The following is a 20,643-nucleotide window of genomic DNA, read 5'->3' on the forward strand; positions in this document are numbered from 1 at the left end:
AAGGGGTGTTAAGGTTTCCCACTATGACCATGGATTTATTTATTCTTTTAATATATATATATATTTTTTTAATTAACAAAGTTTTATAGTGACTGCAAACCTTTATATCTGTTTTGCCTTTTTGACTCATATTATCTTAGGATTTTATAATAATTATTTATGGGAAAGTTAACTAGCGTACTAAATAAATATAACAAGTCCTAAACTTAGGGTTACTTGACAGATTTTAACTGTATTAAAATAGTAAAATAATATTATCATAATGACTTTTCAGACCTATAAAAATTAGGTACATCATCCTATGAGTGTATTTAATGTCATCATTTTTATAACAAGTAATAATAGTAAATTTCTGGGACTGGAAAGTTGGAAAATTTTAAGGTATAGATACAGTTCTGATATTATATTAATACTAATACCCATTTTCAAATACATGGATAGCACAGCTTTTAATAACCTATTTTTAGCATACTTTTGAGTTCATACTGACTATAAAGTATAATAGAAACAGTATGCATTCCAGAAATTTATTACTTTGCATCTGGTTTTATTTTCACTTAAAAAATTGTTGATCTTAATGCATGTTTTTCTTTAGGTGTATAATATGTATTACTTCATTGCTTTTGTGAAAAGAGTAAAAGTGTTTAGTTTAACTTTTCTAAAGCTATATCTTCATTCCTCATTCTTATAGTTTTTTCAGTTAGGTGTAGAAACTTATGTTAAAGGACAAATAACAAATCTCTTATATAATCTGCTAGGCTCTAGGATTAGATTAAATCTGATGTCTTTCCTCTGTGCTTGAAATGAAATATTTTTATTTACTGTATTTTTTTGGAAGTTTAAGGCCTATCAAAAACATGTGCTTTATGTTTTCAATGAAAGAGGCAAAATTCTATATGTGCTTGGGGACTAACACAATGAATAAATTCTTTAGGGTACATGAAAAAATTTTTCTGGCTGTTGCAGACTAGAGCATCTGCTATACGCTCAGTTTTCTTTTGGGGGGATCCATTGTGGTGACAAGACTGGGTTAAGTCAAGGCTTAGATGGCCTTGGCTTTACCACTAATTTATTTGACTTTAGAAAAAAAAATCTTCATCTACTAAACGATCAGCTCAGATGTTCTAAGGCATTTTTTGGTTGTGTGGTCTTATGACATTAAATTATTATTTTCTGAACTACACAAGAAAGTTAAAAACAATAATATTTTAAATTAATTTTTTTAATGTTAAATTAGAAATGTTAAATTATACATTCTTTAAAAAAAATATTTCTTAAATGTTTAGAGTATCCAGTACAAAGTTGGAGCTACAGAAAAAATCTGAAGCTCTTGAAAATATTAAGCAAATGCTTACTAAGGAAGAGGAAGAAAAAATAAACTTGAAAAAAGAAATTGAAAATTTAAGTCAAGATGCAAAGATGCAACACAAGGAATTGAATAACAAAATTCAAACAGCGGTAACAGAACTACAAAAAGTGAAGATGGAGAGAGAAACTCTAATGACAGAGCTTTCTGCAGCAAAAGAGAAATTATCAAAAGTTTCTGATTCTTTGAAGAACTCCAAAAGTGAATTTGAAAAGGAAAATCAGAAAGGAAAAGCTGCTGTATTAGATTTGGTTAGTTGTTTATATTTACTTTTTTAGGTAGAAGTGATTTTTATTTAAAATGTATTGATTTTTTTAGCATAAATTAATTATTAATTCTGTGACATACAAATGTGATTTCCAGAGTGTTCTAAAATATTATCTAAATATTATCTGAAGCATTTATTGTAACTGTTGGTTGATTAATGAAATTCTTAGCCTTTTCCTGTCTCTTCCCATTTACTGCTATAGTATTTGCCTGTTTAACTGAAGTGGATGATTCTATCCCATCTTAAACCATCAATAGTTCTAGTTAGTTCCTTTTGTGGATCTTACTATGCTTATAAACCACACTTCCTAACCTTACCATAAATATTTTCTGCATAATGTAGTTTCTATTCTTTTAGGAAAAAACTTGCAAAGAATTAAAACATCAACTTCAAGTACAGACAGAAAGTGTACTTAAGGAACAGAATGAACTGAAAAAGTCACTTGAAAAAGAGGAGGAGGTAGGATTTTCCTTTCCTTTAACATAGAAGATGTAAAGCATAATAGGTTTTATATTTTCAAAATGTTTTCACATTGATATGTCAAAGGAAGATTTATTTCTCTGAAATGTAATGGATCATACACACATAATTTTAAATTGTCTTGTATGTTTTACTATGAAAATATTTAAGCCAATTTATAGAAGAAGACCCAAAATAAAGGATTATAATTAATAAAGGTGAAAAATTGAGTCAACTAACTGTAGAGTTATAATTAGATAATATAGATTAAGGAATATTATTTATAGTTGAAAAAATATCTTGATAGGCTTTCCATAGAAATGATAATTTAAGAACTCTTATTTCATGGGCATTTATATTAATGGTGTATTTGATAATTGTATAACAGATTTTTCTATGGTTAATGCTTCTATTCAAAGAAGCAAATGAGTGAATATATGAGTGTGTGTGTGTGTGTGTGTGTGTGTGTGTGTGTGTGTGTAGTTATTTTCTGAGGACCTACCTCTAGCAGCTGGAGTCCAGACACATAGCTTTCTAGAGATTTGATTTGATAAAGCAGCAAAATTTAGTTCTGACAAGTCTTTAATATGTTCTGTACTGGCTGTTGATTGAAATAAGACATCTGTGCTTTAGATGCCAGCCATGTATGCGGCAAAATTATGGTGGCTTAGTGCCCAAGCTCTGAATCCAGATTGTCCAGATTTATATCCTGGCTGTGCCATCTATTCACTATGCTGTCTTGCTTTATCTTAGGCAGATTATATAATCTCCCTGTGCTCCAGTTTCCTCAGTAGTAAAATGGGGCTAATAATATACTCTATGTCACAGAATTATTTTGAGAAATAAATGAGTTAATACATTTCAAAATGCTTAAAACACTAATAAAAGAAATGTTCAAATGTTAGCTTTCACTTTTTCATTGGTTTTCATAACATAATCATCATTATTGTTACAGTTACTACTGTTTTGTACAAAAATATTTACCTTTATGTTGGAGATAGCTGAAGCTTCTATATATAGCACTGAAAGTTTTTTACAAGTATCTTTGAACATGGTCAAATGCTCAAAATAGGTTCATATGCAATATGCATAACATGAAAACATGACTTTAACTGGAAGGGCTGGAGAGAGTAGTAGTTCACCTTGGTTACAGAAGAACCTGAGTGTGACTTCTATGTTATACTTAATTTTGAACAAAAATATATCCTAATAGATTATAAAAACAAAATAGTAGCAAAATATTCCCCAGATCTCTGAGGAAACTACTGTGTGATATATATATATATAAACTATATACACAATAGTTTAGTGTTATCAGACAGATACTAAACATATATGCCAAAAATGATTTTTTTTTATCATAGCTAATATAGTGCTGTTGTTTCTGGTTAACCGTGGCCACCAGGCTTAGTAAGCATTTTGAGAATATTCTTTGAGAATAAGGAGAGTAGACATTCCAGAAATCTAAAGATTGATGTTGATATTTCTATTTTATGTGATACAAGGGAATAATAGTTCATTTACACACGCTATCCAAATAGGTAAGTTAAAATGTAGAATTAAACAAATATTGATGATTAATCCAGCATTCATCTAACAGTGAGTGGTGTCAATTATGAAAGTTCCAGGAGAGCAGGGCCTATTCTTTTTGGTTTACTGCTGATTACCTGTGGTCAACAGGGTCCCTAGTTTCTTCCTAGAGTAATGCTTGGCATATAATAGATACTCAATAAATGTGTGTTGAATGAATAAATGAATGCTAACCAGATTTTATTTTCTTTTAGACTAGTCATCAGTTAAAATTGGAACTCAGTTCAATGCAGGGGCAAGTCATACAGTCCCAAAATACTTTAAAACAAAAGGAAAAAGAACAACAACAACTTAAGGGCAACATAAATGAGCTTAAGCAATTGACTGAACAGAAGAAAAAGCAAATTGAAGCACTCCAAGAAGAAGTTAAAATCGCTGTTTCACAGAAGGTTAGGAATATGATAATTGTTTACTTTTTATGGGAGGAAAAACTTTGCAGTTAAGGTAATGTAATTAACACAGGTGAGTTACAAAAAAGAATAGTTGGTATATGCTCAAAATTTCTCTAAGTTAAATGTATAAAAGCATTTAATCATGTGATTAAATATCTGTCTGGATTTTCTCACTATAACCATGTTGTCAGATAACTATTTTGTAAAATTATAGTCCTATGATTTCTCTGATAGACGTAAAACTACCTTTTTATAGATAATAAGGTAGAACAATGTTAAGAGAATAATTTATACATTTCAAGTGTATTCAAAAATGTTAAAGGAATTTTTAAAAATTATCCTTATTAAGGGGAAATAACAAAAAGTACAAAATGGGATAAATTTTAAAAATTCAGTAGTGTACATTGCATATACTTTTTTCTTGAAGTTACATTGTAGCGGTTTCCATTTCCAAACTATTCTACTTTATTATTGAGCATCTGTTTTTCATTTTTAAATGTTTTAATACTTGTCCAGACCAAGAGTTGATAAAAAATCAATTGTACTTAACATTTGAACGAAATAAGTTTTTCCCTATTATTGGTATGTGCGTATTAATTGACTCATTGAGAAGAGAGAAGTAAAATCCCTACAATGTAGAACAAACAAAATATGTCATGTCATTAAGAGTTGTCTGTCACATTAACCAGAGAAAAGAAAAATTAACCCACAAATGCATATTTTATGTTGACTGCTATTTTTAAAACTATTATTATGCCACTTTATAGGACTAACTTTCTAATAACACAAAGACTAGAAAATTTGCCTGTGCTCATCTATGTGTGTGATCATTTATAATCATAAGTCAGGATGTAATAATCACAATAGGTATTTTGTTGTATACTTCGATATCTTGAGGTCATTCCAAAATCTATTAGCCTTGTGTCCAAGTATTCCCCACATCTTCATTTTTTAACATTATATCTTAGTGAATTAAAAAAAACAAACTACTTTTACCACATTTTCTTTTTTATTAAATTCTAATTACATTTATATTAATATATATTGGCTCTACCTTGCATGGTTTTACTAGATGACATCTTAAGGGTTTTGAGATTTAGAGGAAATGTTCATATTGGTAGTTCTCTTGTTTGGACTGTTATAACAAAAATACCATAAATGAGGTGGCTTAAATATAGACATTTATTTCTCACAGTTCTGGGGGCTGGAAAGTCTGTTCTAAAGGCATCCGGAATATCCAGTTTTTGGTGAGAGCTTATAGATAGGTTCCTGGCTGTATAGATAGCTGCCTTCTTGCTGTATCATCATGTGGCTGAGAGAAAGGTCTTTCTTGGGTTTTTTCTTATAAGGCACTAATCCCATTCATGAGGGCTCCATCTTTATGACCTTATGACCTCTCCACCTCCAAATACCATCATACTGGGAATCAAGGCTTCAACATACAAATTTTGGGGGGACACATTCAGCCATAGCAGTGGTTCACTTATATTAGCATATAGTACTAGGATAAGGAACACTTTTTAATCTTGGGGAGTGTTGGGTGGATAACCAGTCTCTATAAATTAGACTTGGGATTTGGAGTAACTGAAAAATCATTGAAAAACAAGAATAGTTTGGTATTGTTGAAGAGCAGTGTAGCATCATGGAAAGAAGATACGTTTTTGGAGTCAGGCAGATATGAATTTGATTTTTATGTGACACACATTAGGTTTATGGTCATTGGAAAGTGATTCATCTTTCTGAGCTAAATAAAATGGGGTCATAGAGTTGTTGTAAAGATTGAAATAATGCATTTAAACTGGGCACAGTTAAGTAGGACTGTGCCCAGTGCAATGTAGAAGCAAAATAGTTGGATAATATATGGAAGTATAGCAAACTATGATCTAAGAGTGTCAGTGTGAATGACAGATGATGCAGTGATGGTCTGTGACAGTTATCACTGGCTCACAGTGAAATAAGAAAACGAGGTTAATGTTTAAATGGGTGTAGATGTGCATGTGTACACACTTAGATACATATAAAACACATAAAGGTATATATATGATTGGGAGCCACTAGTCAAGAATCCAGCAAGCAGGCAATTTAAGTCAACAGTTTCCTGCATCAACTTTATTCAAAATCTATTGTGGGAATACAGAATGAATAGACTATGCCTCCTACTCTTAAGTAGAGTATAATTAAATGAGGAAGCAGGATGTAAAAAAAGATAACTGTAATATATAAAATGAGAGTAAAACAAGAACTTAAAAAAATATATAAGAAAAATGGGAACTTAATGGAAATTTTAACTGGCTTCCTAGACAAGCTAGCATTTAAACTGGGCCTTTGAAGATGATAATAATTCTGAAGATTAAAAAAAGGAGGAAATCATGTATCAAGGAGAGGAAACTATTAGCAAAGTTTGCAAAACTTAAAAATATGTCATTATAGAACATTAGCTATTGGAGTTCATTGTAGATAGAAAAGTGAGGGGAGGTTAAGTCTACAGAGTTAGATGAAGTCAGATCACAGAATATGTTATATAGTTGTTTCCATTTAAAATTTTAATATTGTAGGACTAAAGGTTTTTCAGAAGGGAGGAATGTGATCAGACCTGTTTTAGAGCAAAAACTGATCAGTGTGTGAAGGATAATTTGTAAATGCCTGTCCTGCCTGCACTGTGCTTTGGAACTTTGGGTTTACTTCTGTTAAAGCAATTACCAAATTGTTGCATTGATCTATTTGCTTATTTATTTTTTAAATGTACATCCTCACTAAGAGATTTGAGTTCCTCAAAGTCAGAGAACTGTGTCTTTTAACAAATAAGCTATCAGTTTTTAAAAAATGAATGACTAAATCCATCAGTCAGAGTAAAGATTATAAAGACCCAAATATGAACCAAAAGGGACATTACGGACATTATTGAAACTTTGCAGAGGGCTTAGTTGAGAGTCATAAAGGTAATTAAAGAGAAAGAAAACTAGATTTGTGGAAAAAAATGTTAAAGAAAAGGAGTCATGTTCTACAAAAGAAAATGTGTATGATTGCAGTATCATTTTCAACATGAAAAAAGATGTCCAGGAATCCTTCAGCATGAAGGCTAATTTGGAGGAAACGAAAGGGAGGTGAAATGAGATATTTGTAGATAATGTGTGGGGAGATCAACCTCTCTTTCCTTTATAGGCAGTTAGCACTACCTCCTGCTAACCTGTCTTCTAGCTCTTTTTTTTTTAATTCATTTTGTTATCATTAATCTACAATTACATGAAGAACATTATGTTTAATAGACTCCCCCCTTCACCAAGTCCCCCCCCACAAACCGCATTACAGTCACTGTCCATCAGCGTAGTAAGATGCTATAGAATCACTACTTGTCTTCTCTGTGTTGCACATCCCTCCCTATGCCCCCACCCCCCACATCATACATGCTAATCATAAGGTCCCCTTTCTTTTTCCCTGCCCTTATCCCCCCCTTCCCACCCATCCTTCCCAGTCCCTTTCCCTTTGGTAACTGTTAGTCCATTCTTGGGTTCTGTGATTCTGCTGCTGTTTTGTTCCTTCAGTTTTTCTTTGTTCTTATACTCCACATATGAGTGAAATCATTTGGTATATGTAGTACATCTCCTTTATCCATTCATCTACTGATGGACACTTAGGTTGCTTCCATTTCTTGGCTATTGTAAATAGTGCTTTGAAAAACATAGTGGTGCATCTGTCTTTTTCAAACTGGGCTGCTGCATTCTTAGGGTAAATTCCTGGAAGTGGAATTCCTGGGTCAAATGGTATTTCTATTTTGAGCTTTATGAGGAACCTCCATATTGCTTTCTACAATGGTTGAACTAATTTACATTCCCACCAGCAGTGTAGGAGGGTTCCCCTTTCTCCACAATCTCACCAACATTTGTTGTTGTTTGTCTTTTGGATGGTAGCCATCCTAACTGGTGTGAGGTGATATCTCATTGTGGTTTTAATTTGCATTTCTCTGATGACGAGCGATGTGGAGCATCTTTTCATGTGTCTATTGGCCATCTGAATTTCTTCTTTGGAGAACTGTCTGTTCAGCTCCTCTGCCCATTTTTTAATTGGATTATTTGCTTTTTGTTTGTTGAGGTGTATGAGTTCTTTATATATTTTGGATGTCAACCCTTTATCGGATCTGTCATTTATGAATATATTCTCCCACACTGTAGGGTACCTTTTTGTTCTATTGTTGGTGTCCTTTGCTGTATAGAAGCTATTCAGCTTGATATAGTCCCACTTGTTCATTTTTGCTTTTGTTTCCCTTGTCCGGGGAGATATGTTCATGAAGACGTTGCTCATGTTTATGTCCAAGAGATTTTTGTCTATGTTTTTTTCTGAGAGTTTTATGGTTTCATGACTTACATTCAGGTCTTTGATCCATTTCGAATTTACTTTTGTGTATGGGGTTAGACAGTGATCCAGTTTCATTCTCTTACATGTAGCTGTCCACTTTTTTTTTTTGACTTTTAAGTATTTATTTATTTATTTATTTTTGTGAGGGCATCTCTCATATTTATTGATCAAATGGTTGTTGACAACAATAAAATTCTCTATAGGGGAGTCAATGCTCAATGCACAATCATTAATCCACCCCAAGCCTAATTTTCATCAGTCTCCAATCTTTTGAAGCTTAATGAACAAGTTCTTACATGGAGTACAAATTCTTACATAGTGAATAAGTTACATGGTGAACATTACAGGGGCAGTCATCACAGAAGCTTTCAGTTTTGCTCATGCATTATGAACTATAAACAGTCAGTTCAAATATGAATACTCATTTGGTTTTTATACTTGATTTATATGTGGATACCACATTTCTCTCTTTATTATTATTATTTTTAATAAAATGCTGAAGTGGTAGGTAGATACGAGATAAAGGTAGAAAACAGAGTTTAGTGTTGTAAGAGAGCAAATGTAGATGATCAGGTGTGTGCCTGTAGACTATGTGTTAATCCAAGCTAGACCAGGGCAATAAAACATCCACGTATGCAGAAGATTTCTCTCAGAACAGTGGGGGTGAGGTTCTAAGCCTCACCTCTGTTGATCCCCAATTTCTCACCTGATGGCCCCCCTGCGACTGTGCCTGTCTTAGGTTGTTCCTCCCTTGAGGAATCTTACCCGTCTCTGGCTAACCAGTCATCTTCCGGGGCCATACAGGGAAATGTGAAGTTGGTAAGTGAGAGAGAAGCCTTATTGTTTGAAAAGGTTAGCTTTTTACTTCTTTGCATATTTATGCCCTGTGGCTTCTATGCCCAGCATTTGTCTTGAGGTGTCTTTACCACTTGGAAGAATTATGATACTCAGTAAATTCGACATGTGGCACGAGTTCTATTTAAAGGTTGTGATTAGGTAGGAAGAAGAAAAGCTATAGAAGTAGCAGACAGAAGAAAACCTGGGAAGATTGATTATTTCTTTGACATATCTTCTTGTAGAGTAACTTCAGCATGGATAGGTTTTAAACTACTAATTAAATTGTGCACACACATTAACATAATAGGAATATAGTTACCTAACCAAAGCATACCTGTAATTACCAGCCATCTCCAGTGAAACCAAGAAAACCAGTTAGGTACCTTAGGCATTTGTGAAAACTTATCTATGATATGGTGGATATTGTCCGACTGAACTTAAACAGTCTGAGAGAATTCAGATAAACTAGAACAACCCATTCCTGGGGACTGTTCATATCCCATATGTTCTTTTAACGATAAATAGTCTGTGGTTGTAAGATTTTGGAGTGCTACAATTTGCACTTCTCCTAATTCTTGGTTGAGTTCCAACAGTATAGATCCAGTCCAATTTTTGTTTTACTGTATGCTCAGGCCAGCTTAGATATCTCCTTCCTCATTCCCATGGCAAGTCCAGGAACTGGTGGGATGAGGGCATCTACACCTGTGACAGTGCATGGATCTTTGTTGGAGTTTTTTTTTTTTGCTGATCATCTTCTGTCATGAGTCTTCCCGAGAATGCTGATGTTGGAAGTTCTTTTTCATATCGTATCTTAGTTCATTTTCGGGGTAGCCAAATTAGGCTTTGATCCTCTGTGTAAACACAAACAGACCCTTTGCCTACACTTTTATATGCCCTTTATATCATTGTGTAGAGCTCATTGGAGGTCACCACACAGGAACTGCTTTTTTTTTTTTTTAACATTAATCTACACTTACATGACGAATACTTTGTTTACTAGGCTCACCCCTATACCAGGTCCTCCCTATATACCCCTTTACAGTAACTGTCTATCAGCGCAGCAAAATGTTGCAGAATCACTACTTGTCTTCTCTGTGTTGTACAGCCCTCCCCTTTCCCCCACCCCCCACATCATACATGCTAATCATAATACCCCCTTTCTTCTTCCCCCCCTTATCCCTCCCTACCCACCCATCCTCCCCAGTCCCTTTCCCTTTGGTACCTGTTAGTCCATTCTTGAGTTCTGTGATTCTGCTGCTGTTTTGTTCCTTCAGTTTTTCCTTTGTTCTGATACTCCACAGATGAGTGAGATCATTTGGTATTTCTCTTTCTCCGCTTGGCTTGTTTCACTGAGCATAATACCATCCAGCTCCATCCATGTTGCTGCAAATGGTAGGATTTGCCCTTTTCTTATGGCTGAGTAGTATTCCATTGTGTATATGTACCACATCTTCTTTATCCATTCATCTGTCGATGGACATTTAGGTTGCTTCCAATTCTTGGCTATTGTAAATAGTGCTGCCATAAACATATGGGTGCATTGGTCTTTCTCATACTTGATTGCTGCATTCTTAGGGTAAATTCCTAGGAGTGCAATTCCTGGGTCAAATGGTATGTTTGTTTTGAGCATTTTGATGTACCACCATACTGCTTTCCACAATGGCTGAACTAATTTACATTCCCACCAGCAGTGTAGGAGAGTTCCCCTTTCTCCACAGCCTCGCCAGCATTTGTTGTTGTTTCTCTTTTGGATGGCAGCCATCCTTACTGGTGTGAGGTGATACCTCATTGTAGTTTTAATTTGCATTTCTCTGATAATTAGCGATGTGGAGCATCTTTTCATGTGTCTGTTGGCCATCTGTATTTCTTTTTTGGAGAACTGTCTGTTCAGTTCCTCTGCCCATTTTTTAATTGGGTTATTTGTTTTTTGTTTGTTGAGGCATGTGAGCTCTTTATATATTCTGGACGTCAAGCCTTTATCGGATGTGTCATTTTCAAATATATTCTCCCATACTGTAGGGTTCCTTTTTGTTCTATTGATGGTGTCTTTTGCTGTACAGAAGCTTTTCAGCTTAATATAGTCCCACCTGTTCATTTTTGCTGTTCTTTTCCTTGCCCGGGGAGATATGTTCAAGAAGAGGTCACTCATGTTTATGTCTAAGAGGTTTTTGCCTATATTTTCTTCCAAGAGTTTAATGGTTTCATGACTTACATTCAGGTCTTTGATTCATTTTGAGTTTACTTTTGTATATGGGGTTAGACAATGGTCCAGTTTCATTCTCCTACATGTAGCTGTCCAGTTTTGCCAGCACCATCTGTTGAAGAGACTGTCATTTCGCCATTGTATGTCCATGGCTCCTTTGTCAAATGTTAATTGACCATATATGTCTGGGTTAATGTCTGGATTCTCTAGTCTGTTCCATTGGTCTGTGGCTCTGCTCTTGTGCCAGTACCAAATTGTCTTGATTACTATGGCTTTATAATAGAGCTTGAAGTTGGGGAGTGAGATCCCCCCTACTTTATTCTTCTGTCTCAGGATTGCTTTGGCTATTCGGGGTCTTTGGTGGTTCCATATGAATTTTTGAATTATTTGTTCCAGTTCATTGAAGAATGTTGCTGGTAGTTTCATAGGGATTGCATCAAATCCGTATATTGCTTTGGGCAGAATGGCCATTTTGACGATATTAATTCTTCCTAACCACGAGCATGGGATGCGTTTCCATCTGTTAGTGTCCCCTTTAATTTCTCTTAAGAGTGACTTGTAGTTTTCAGAGTATAAGTCTTTCACTTCTTTGGTTAGGTTTATTCCTAGGTATTTTATTTTTTTTGATGCAATTGTGAATGCAGTTGTTTTCCTGATTTCTCTTTCTGTTGGTTCATTGTTAGTGTATAGGAAAGCCACAGATTTCTGTGTGTTGATTTTGTATCCTGCAACTTTGCTGTATTCCGATATCAGTTCTAGTAGTTTTGGGGTGGAGTCTTTAGGGTTTTTTATGTACAGTCATCTGCAAATAGTGACAGTTTAACTTCTTCCTTACCCATCTGGATTCCTTGTATTTATTTGTTTTGTCTGATTGCCATGGCTAGGACCTCCAGTACTATGTTAAATAACAGTGGGGAGAGTGGGCATCCCTGTCTAGTTCCCGATCTCAGAGGAAATGCTTTCAGCTTCTCGCTGTTCAATATAATGTTGGCTGTGGGTTTATCATAGATGGCCTTTATTATGTTGAGGTACTTGCCCTCTATTCCCATTTTGCTGAGAGTTTTTATCATGAATGGATGTTGAACTTTGTCAAATGCTTTTTCAGCATCTATGGAGATGATCATGTGGTTTTTGTCTTTCTTTTTGTTGATGTGGTGGATGATGTTGATGGACTTTCGAATGTTGGTGGCATCCTTGCATCCCTGGGATGAATCCCACTTGGTCATGGTGTACAATCTTTTTGATGTATTTTTGAATTCGGTTTGCTAAAATTTTGTTGAGTATTTTTGCATCTATGTTCATCAGGGATATTGGTCTGTAGTTTTCTTTTTTGGTGGGGTCTTTGCCTAGTTTTGGTATTAGGGTGATGTTAGCTTCATAGAATGAGTTTGGGAGTATCTCCTCCTCTTCTATTTTTTGGAAAACTTTAAGGAGAATGAGTATTATGTCTTCCCTGTATGTCTGATAAAATTCCGAGGTAAATCCATCTGGCCCGGGGGTTTTGTTCTTTGGTAGTTTTTTGATTACCGCTTCAATTTCGTTGCCGGTAATTGGTCTGTTTAGATTTTCTGTTTCTTTCTGGGTCAGTCTTGGAAGGTTGTATTTTTCTAGGAAGTTGTCCATTTCTCCTAGGTTTCCCAGCTTGTTAGCATATAGGTTTTCATAGTATTCTCTAATAACTCTTTGTATTTCTGTGGGGTCTGTCGTGATTTTTCCTTTCTCGTTTCTGATACTACTGATTTGTGTTGACTCTCTTTTCCTCTTAATAAGTCTGGCTAGAGGCTTATCTATTTTGTTTATTTTCTCGAAGAACCAGCTCTTGGTTTCATTGATTTTTGCTGTTGTTTTATTCTTCTCAATTTTATTTATTTCTTCTCTGATCTTTATTATGTCCCTCCTTCTGCTGACTTTAGGCCTCATTTGTTCTTCTTTTTTCCAATTTCTATAATTTTGATGTTAGACTATTCATTTGGGATTGTTCGTTCTTCTTTAAATATGTCTGGATTGCTATATACTTTCCTCTTAAGACTGCTTTTGCTGAGTCCCAGAGAAGTTGGGGCTTTGTGTTGTTGTTGTCATTTGTTTCCATATATTGCTTGATCTCTGTTTTTATTTGGTCATTGATCCATTGGTTATTTAGGAGCATGTTGTGAAGCCTCCATGTGTTTGTGGGATTTTTCATTTTCTTTGCATAATTTATTTTTAGTTTCATACCTTTGTGGTCTGAGAAACTGGTTGGTACAATTTCAATCTTTTTGAATTTATTGAGGCTCTTTTTATGGCCTAGTATATGATCTATTCTTGAAAATGTTCCATGTGCACTTAAGAAGAATGTGTATTCTGCTGCTTTTGGGTGTAGAGTTCTGTAGATGTCTGTTAGGTCCATCTGTTCTAATGTGTTGTTCAGTACCTCTGTGTCCTTACTTATTTTCTGTCCGGTGGATCTGTCCTTTCGAGTGAATGGTATGTTGAAGTCTCCTAAAATGAATGCCTTGCATTGTATTTTCTCCTTTAGTTCTGTTAGTATTTGTTTCACATATGCTGGTGTTCCTGCGTTGGGTGCATATATATTTATAATGGTTATATCCTCTTGTTGGACTGACCTCTTAATCATTATGTAATGTCCTTCTTTATCTCTTGTTACTTTCTTTGTTTTGATGTCTATTTTGTCTCATACTAGAACTGCAACACCTGCTTTTTTTCTCCCTGTTGTTTGCATGAAATATCTTTTTCCATCCCTTGACTTTTAGTCTGTGCATGTCTTTGGGTTTGAGGTGAGTCTCTTATAAATAGCATATAGATGGGTCTTGTTTTTTTATCCATTCAGTGACTCTATGTCTTTTGATTGGTGCATTCAGTCCACTTACACTTAGGGTGATTATCGATAGGTATGTACTTATTGCCATTGCAGGCTTTAGATTCATGCTTACCAAAGGTTCACGGTTAATTTCCTAACTATTTAAGAGTCTAACTTAACTCACTTAGTATGCTGTTACAAACACAATGTAAAGGTTCTTTTTTTTTCTCCTCATTTGTCTTCCTCCTCCATTCTTTATATATTAGGTATCATATTCTGTACTTTTTGTCTATCTCTTGATTGACTTTGGGGATAGTTAATTTAATTTTTCATTTGCTTAGTAATTAGATGTTCTGCTTTCTTTACTGCGGTTTTATTACCTCTGGTGACAGCTATTCAACCTTAGGAACACTTCCGTCTATAGCAGTCCCTCCAAAATAGACTGTAGAGATGGTTTGTGGGTGGTAAATTCTCTCAGCTTTTGCTTATCTGGAAATTGTTTAATCCCTCCTTCAAATTTAAATGATAATCTTGCCAGATAAAGTAATCCTGGTTCCAGGCCCTTCTGCTTCATGGCATTAAATACATCATGCCACTCCTTTCTGGCCTGTAAGGTTTCTGCTGAGAAGTCTGATGTTAGCCTGCTAGGTTTTCCTTTGTATGTGATCTTATTTCTGTCTCTGGCTGCTTTTAATAGTCTGTCCTTATCCTTGATCTTTTCCATTTTAATTACTATGTGTCTTGGTGTTGTCTTCCTTGGGTCCCTTGTGTTGGGAGATCTGTGGATCTCCATGGCCTGAGAGACTATTTCCTTCCCCAGATTGGGGAAGTTTTCAGCAAGTACCTCCTCAAAGACACTTTCTATTCCTTTCTCTCTCTCTTCTTCTTCTGGTATCCTTATAATGCAAATATTGTTCTGTTTGGATTGGTCACACAGTTCTCTCAATATTCTTTCATTCTTAGAGATCCTTTTTTCTTTCTGTGCCTCAGCTTCTTTGTACTCCTCTTCTCTAGTTTCTATTTCATTTATCATCTCCTCCACCATATCCAACCTGCTTTTAATACCCTCCATCGTGCTCTTCAAGAATTGGATCTCCAACCTGAATTCATTCCTGAGTTCTTGGGTGTCTTTCCATACCTCCATTAGCATGTTGATGATTTTTATTTTGAACTCCCTTTCAGGAAGAGTCACGAGGTCCATATCATTTAAGTCTTACTCGGGAGTTGTATTAATAATTTTACTCTGGACCAGGTTTCTTTGGCATTTCATATTTGTATATGGCGCCCTCTAGTGTCCAGAAGCTCTATTCTGGAGCTGCTTGGCCCCTGAAGCAATGTTGGGGGTTGTAGGGGAGCAGTATTGGTCCCTGTGGGGAGGAAAGAGCTGTTCCCCAGCTTCCCGGCTGCTGTGCCTGTCTCCACTGCCTGAACCAGTGGGCCGAGCACACAGATAAAAGCTTTTGTCCCAGAGCAGCCGGATATGGATCCCTGCTTTCCACAAGTGGCCGGAATCCCAGTCTCCGCAGGGACTCCTCCTGTCCCAGCTTTCCAACCCCGTAATCAGAAGAGTATGATGAAAGCACCATGAAATGTAGTTTTCTGCTCCAGCGCAGATCTCCGGAGCTAGGTATTCAGCAGTCCCAGGCCTTCCACTCCCTCCCTGCTCAGTTTCTCTTCCTCCCGCCGGTGAGCTTGGGTGGGGGAAGTGCTCGGGTCCCGTGGAGCCACAGCTCTGGTACGTTACCCTGTTCGGTGAGGTCTGCTCTTTTCTCCAGGTGTGTGCAGTCTGGCGCTGTCCTCTTCCCTGTTGCTCTCTCAGGATTAGTTGCACCAGCTATATTTTCTAATTGTATCCAGTTTTAGGAGGAAGCCTCTGTCTCTCCTCTCTCACCACCATCTGCAGGGAGCTTTTTGTTTTCTAGCTCTCTTAAATCCGTCGCCTTTTCTTACTTCCCACTACCAGCCATAGTCCAGGCTTTCTTTTCTTCTTACCTGGGCTATTAAAATAAGCTCTTAATAGACATCCCAGGCTTTTCTACCTCCAATCTATTTGTAATTCAGTCATTCAAGAAATATTACTAGGCACCAATTTTATGCCATGGCACAAGTTTGAGTGTTAGAGATACACTCATGAACAGACGAGGAGCCTGTTCTCATGGAGCTTACAGTTGGGGAAAGAAAGTAAACAGGGTGATGTGAGAGAAGTGTTGCGATAGAGACCTACTAAAGGTTGGGTGATCAAAGAAGTCTCTCTGGAAAGATTTGAGCTGATACATGAAATTCGAGAACTATCTATACAAAGGTCAGCAGGGACAACCAGTGCATAGACCTGAAGGTTAGATAAGGTTGGTATTTTCTAAAAACCGAAGGCCACTATAGGTTAAGTATAGTGGGAGAGAAGGAGAGTAATTTGAGACGCGTTCAGATGAGTAGAACAGGCTAAAGCATATGCGTGCAAACTTGTAGATTACAAGATAATAGAGAATGATATATTTTGTTTTAAGGATAATTAGAATTGACTGGAGAATTTTTAGGCAGAAATGCTGTGATCTGACTAAAGGGAGATAAAGGGACAAGCAGGGAAAGCATTGAAAAACTACTGCAGTAGTCTAGACAGTACATGATGATGACATGAACTAAAGTGTTAGAGGCAGATGATTTGGGAATATATTTTGGAAGTTGAATCACCAGGACTTGCTGATAGATTAGATGGTGAGGGATGATGGAAAGAGGAATCAAGAATAACTCTAGGTTTGTGGCTTGTGCAAGTGGACAGATGGCCATATTTACTGGGGAAGTAGCAGCTTTTTTGATGAGCATGGTTGCTGTCAGAAACCTCAGTACTTGGATTTAATGAGCCTCAAGTTCAGGTGGAGAGGTCACAGCTAGAGACATAAATTCAGGAGTTAGTTGTAAGTAAATGGCATTTAAAGCCATGAGTCTAGTTGAGATCTAGAGAGAGACTGTATACAGAATAAAAGAGGGCCAGGGACAGAATCCTGGGGTCCTACAATATGGAGAAATAAAACAAAAGAGGAGTTAGTAATAGGTTTTAAGAAGGAATGACCAGTGAGGTAGGAAGAGAACCTAAATCAGAAGGTGCCCTGAAAGCCATGTTGAAGAATGTTACTAGGAAGGGATATCATAAGCTATTTCAAGTACTGCTGGAAGGTCAAGTAAGGTGTGGACAAGAACATGAATACTGCTTTTTGTAATAAGCAGGTCTCTAGTAACTTAAACAACAGTTTCACTGAAGCAGCGATATTTATTTTAAAAGCCAAGTGATTATTTTCATACTGTGTATATAGTCATAATTTGTGCATATCTCCTGAATCTTCTTAGAGATTAAAGACAAATTTAGAGGAGTTGGACCTTTGCAATGTTTTCTTTTTCTCCCTTAATGTTAAAGATGACCTAGAGAAATTTCCTAAGTTATTCTCAAATGTCAAGGAGTAGAAACTGTATACTTCAACGCAGTATTGGCTTTTTAATTTCTTTCATGTAGAACTTCCTCTTAGATCAATCTTAAATTATATCATCTTCTAAAGCATCTAGCAGTGTAACTTTCACCGAGTGTGATTGTTGCTCTGAGTTTCCTGAGACCTTGGTACTTAGGGCCTCCAGTGAAATGCTCTTTTTCTTTATTTAATTGCTTCTTCACTTTTTGGCTTCTAAATTGGGACTTGTTGAAATTTTTAATTTTTTAACTTTGTGACTATAAGATAATAATAACTTACTCTTTATTAAAGTTAGAAGGATTTGGGGACAAAAATGCAGTTCATTTCTCAAGGATCTTCTTATTGTATGGATTTCATTTAGTATTTGTAACTGGTTTTGGTTTGCATACTGTTTTAAATAACTGTTGTATGTTTCAGACAGAGCTTGAGAATAAACTACAGCAGCAGTCAACACAAGCAGCCCAGGAACTCACAGCAGAGAAAGAGAAAATATCAGTGTTACAGAACACCTATGAAAAAAGTCAGGAAAATCTAAAACAGCTTCAGTCTGATTTCTATGGGAAGGAATCTGAACTTCTTGCCACAAGGCAGGATCTTAAGGTATAGTAAACTATATATGTGTGTGTGTGTGTGTGTATGTGTGTGTGTGTGTGTATGTATGTATGTATATAACATACATATATATATTTTTTATTAAGCTATCATTGATATACAGTCTTAATAAAGCAACATTGTGGTTACAACATTCACCCATATTATCAAGTCTCCCCACACACCCCATTGCAGTCACTGTCCATCAGCATAGTAAGACGCTATAGAGTCACTACTTGTCTTTGTGCTATTACAGTAAACTATATTATATCATAAAAACTCAGTTAAGTTGTTTATAGATGTTCATTAAATGATTGATTTGAATATAGAAGGGCAAGGGAATGTTAGTATTTGTGGACTGTCATGCTTGTTTTCTATTAAATTATTATATCTGGAGTAACATGCTTTTTAAAAATTACATTGCTTTATAACCATATATATATTATACATTTAAAAATAACTTATAACAGTAAAATAATTTGGAAATATGTTAATTGCTACATTATTAGCTTATCTAAGAACTTTGCTATTTTTTTGTAAAAAGTTAACTTGAAAAAAGGACTGCTGTTAGAAAATCTAAAGAGTTTTAAATGTAAACCATTTGTAAAAAGACAATTTTACTGTTGCATGTCAGGCAATATTAACTTTAGTTTTATATATTTGTCAACTTCCCAAGACTATTGGAATGCCTAATGATTAAAATTAGGAGATTACAGCTAAAAGTAAACTTAACCTTAATTATCTAACTATTTATGCAGGCTTTGTCCTTGGCAATACTGTTTGATTAAAGTGTCATGTTTATTAAAATGAAAGATATGGAAAAAGAGTAAATGGTTTGTATGCAGTATTTAAGGTATCAATTCTCTAAGGTAAACAAAACATTTCTGTTCTTTCACAGAAGATTCAGCCAGTTCTTGCTCCCTCTCTCTTCTTTTTTTGGCACAGTGAAATACTATGCTTTTCTTTCCTGTGTTTAGATTTTGCCTTTGTTTAATTTGAAATATGTCCTTGAAAAATAATGTTGAAAATCACAGAATATTTATATATTTTATTCATAAACTGTTATAGGGAAAGCTTTATGACTGAGGTAGGACTTGACCAGGTCCAGAAGATATATGGAATTTAAACACACAGAGAATCCTGAGAAAGGTCATTTCATCCAGAGGCACGTTTGAGAAAAGGTGGTGTAGTGGGAATGAGCAAAGCCAGAAGACAATTAATACTATTGTCTTGCTAGAGTGCTGGTTTGTGTTTGGAAGTTAAGGTTAAAAAGGTTGGGATCAGATTGTGAAGTATCTTAGATGCCTAGCAAGAATGATTAGACTTTACATTTGGGAAAAAAATGGAGAGTCTATGCAAAGGAGTAAAATGAAGAAAAACGGTACTTGAGGCATCTTAACCTGGAAGTGGGTTGCAGACAGCTTGGGTTGGACCTAGGGTAACCAAGTAGTAGGAAGATTAGTTAAGAGGCTATCTCCTTTCCTTCCACCATTGAATTTCCAGTAATCAAGGTGTGAGTTGATTAGAACAGGGATTAGAGAGGATGGAACAAAAGAGATTAATGGGAGAGAGAAGATGAAACAAAGGGCTGAGAAAGTACAGTCTGCAAGGAAAGTGAAGGTATCTGTGGAGACTAATGATTTGACAAAGAAATAGAAAATTGGAAAAGAAAATTTTCACAGTGCCAACAGTAGATTACATGTATAAAGTTTTAGTTTAAAGTTAGCAAGAGTTGTTACAAGTAAAAAAATGCTGCCTGATATTTAGACTGTGCCTTATTTGCTATTCTTTAAAAGTACCTTTAAATTATCATTATTTTTTTCTTTACAACACTACTGGAAATCAGAGAAAGGTTTGTTTAAGAGTTTAAGACTTTATCCTAAAGGCGGTAGGATGGAACCACTGAGAGGATTTGCTCAGATTTGTATTTTAGGCCATTGACTGGCAGCAGTATAAGGAATGGATTTTAGGGAGACATGGCTGAATGATAGAGACCAGGGAGACTTTGTAGTAGTAGTCCAAGCGCTCGTGATGGTGGCTTGGGCTGGTAATAGTAAGGATGGAGATATGTATGAATTCAAGAATATTATGTGATAGAGGAGATGAAAGTTATTGATTAACTGTAGGAGTCCTATAGAAATCACACTCTTATTTTCATATGGATGTATTGTTTACCCAAGAGCATAGCCTAATAACAGGACTTAGATCTCTTAAATCAATATTCTTTCATTAAGCCAATAACTATTTTTATTATGCCTGAAAGCTATATTGTGTACTAATAATTTTATACATTAAAGAATAATTCAAATATAAATATGGACAAGAAGAG

The 20,643-nt window shown here is 35.5% G+C and overlaps 1 protein-coding gene across 3 annotated transcripts in view; it reads left to right on the forward strand.

The window, feature by feature from the left end:
- Positions 1-20,643, forward strand: part of EEA1 (early endosome antigen 1) — a 141,006-nt gene that overhangs the window by 108,458 nt on the left and 11,905 nt on the right. For all 3 annotated transcript variants that reach the window (XM_057486515.1, XM_036891056.2, XM_057486516.1), the window contains 4 exons: positions 1,287-1,617; positions 1,992-2,093; positions 3,878-4,072; positions 18,141-18,323. In XM_057486515.1, the coding sequence (XP_057342498.1) occupies positions 1,287-1,617; positions 1,992-2,093; positions 3,878-4,072; positions 18,141-18,323 (811 nt within the window). The remainder of the gene's footprint in view (positions 1-1,286; positions 1,618-1,991; positions 2,094-3,877; positions 4,073-18,140; positions 18,324-20,643) is intronic.

The sequence above is a fragment of the Manis pentadactyla genome, chromosome 10, assembly GCF_030020395.1.
Source record: "Manis pentadactyla isolate mManPen7 chromosome 10, mManPen7.hap1, whole genome shotgun sequence".
Classification (NCBI taxonomy): domain Eukaryota; kingdom Metazoa; phylum Chordata; class Mammalia; order Pholidota; family Manidae; genus Manis; species Manis pentadactyla.